Below are 1462 nucleotides of genomic sequence, written 5' to 3'. Positions count from 1 at the left end.
GTGACATACCCATTATCTTGTCCATTTGGTCATAACCCAAAGCTTATGACCATAGGTGAGGATGGGAACGTAGATCGACCGGTAAATTGAGAGCTTGCCTTCCGGCTCAGCTCCTTCTTCACCACAACGGATCGATACAGCGTCCGCATTACTGAAGACGCCACACCGATCCGCCTGTCGATCTCACCATCCACTCTTCCCTCACTCGTAGGGGTGTAACGGTACGTGTATTTGTATTGAACCGTTTTCGGTACGGGGGTTTCGGTTCGGTTCGGAGGTGTATCAAACGAGTACACATGCAAGCAGCGATCGGGCTAGGACAACATGTAAAAGCCAGAGCTGGAAGACCATCCTGCCTTGTTAAGAGCTCCCGTTTGGGAACACTTTGGCTGCACGATACAACAATGGAGGACGGACGTTTGCCAACATTGTTCAACAGCTGCTTCTGACAACACGTCAAACATGTGTTGCACCTTTTCTGCTTCCGACTCCCAGACCGTAGTCGAGGAGCGCAGTGGAGACACTCCTCCAGTGCTGATGTATTCTCGGGGGCAACACCCTTCACTCTACCCGGCAGTGGGTCTCCACAGCTCCGGACTCCAGGGTAAATGAGGTAAATCGAGGCTTTATTGATGTCCTGCACACAGCCAATCCAACAAAACACTAGCCATTCCCTGCACTCACCGACCGCTCCCTCACCTCGCTCGCCCACACACTCCCCTCACATGCTGTCACATATTAAAGGGCCACACACACACATACGCTACTCTCGTAACACATGCTAACCCATTTGAAGCGTCACCACCGCATTCAAGCAGCCTCTCCTCGGCGAGTCAGGCGGGGCTAAAGCAATAACAAATGTTTTTATAGCAGCAGATTTAAGTCCACATTGCATTAAAAACTAGATTTTGACCCACTTCTATGGTGGAAGAACAATGAGCCCATATATCCTCTTACTGCCAAGTTAGCCAGGCTGGGGGGGGACTTAAACAAGTTGGACTTAAACAAGTTGAAAAACTTATTGGGGTGTTACCATTTAGTAGTCAATAGTACGGAATATGTACTGTACTGTGCAATCTACTAATAAAAGTTTCAATCAATCAATCAAAAGTGTAAAGGAAAAAAAGACACTTTTCATTTCAACCGTACTTCCCGTCAAAAGCCTAAAGACTGATCGCACAGTTCCTGTCTTCACAATAAAAGCGCCGCTCCATCGCGCCTGCGCCAACAAAATAAGAGTCTCCGAAAGCCAGCGCTAACAAGCTAGCAAGCTACGGAGTTTGCCGCCAATGTATTTCTTGTAAAGTGTATAAAAAGTAATATGGAAGCTGGACAAATAAGATGCCAAAAACCAACGATTTTCATGTGGTATTAGAAAAGAGGACTTTTTTTTCTCCTCCATTTGAAAACGTGGATGTTATCAGCAATACTGTCTGATTCCAATTAATGCAAGTCATCAAAA

The 1462-nt window shown here is 46.6% G+C and overlaps 1 protein-coding gene across 1 annotated transcript in view; it reads left to right on the top strand.

The window, feature by feature from the left end:
* The first annotated feature begins 608 nt into the window (after positions 1-608).
* Positions 609-1462, top strand: part of LOC133540971 (GATA zinc finger domain-containing protein 14-like) — a 34753-nt gene continuing 33899 nt past the window's right edge. Inside the window, exon 1 of the mRNA XM_061884057.1 lies at positions 609-613. Coding sequence (XP_061740041.1) covers positions 609-613 — 5 coding nt within the window. The remainder of the gene's footprint in view (positions 614-1462) is intronic.

This window comes from Nerophis ophidion, linkage group LG22, assembly GCF_033978795.1.
Source record: "Nerophis ophidion isolate RoL-2023_Sa linkage group LG22, RoL_Noph_v1.0, whole genome shotgun sequence".
In the NCBI taxonomy this organism is placed as follows: Eukaryota; Metazoa; Chordata; class Actinopteri; order Syngnathiformes; family Syngnathidae; genus Nerophis; species Nerophis ophidion.
This window is presented reverse-complemented; position numbering and strand designations above follow the sequence as displayed.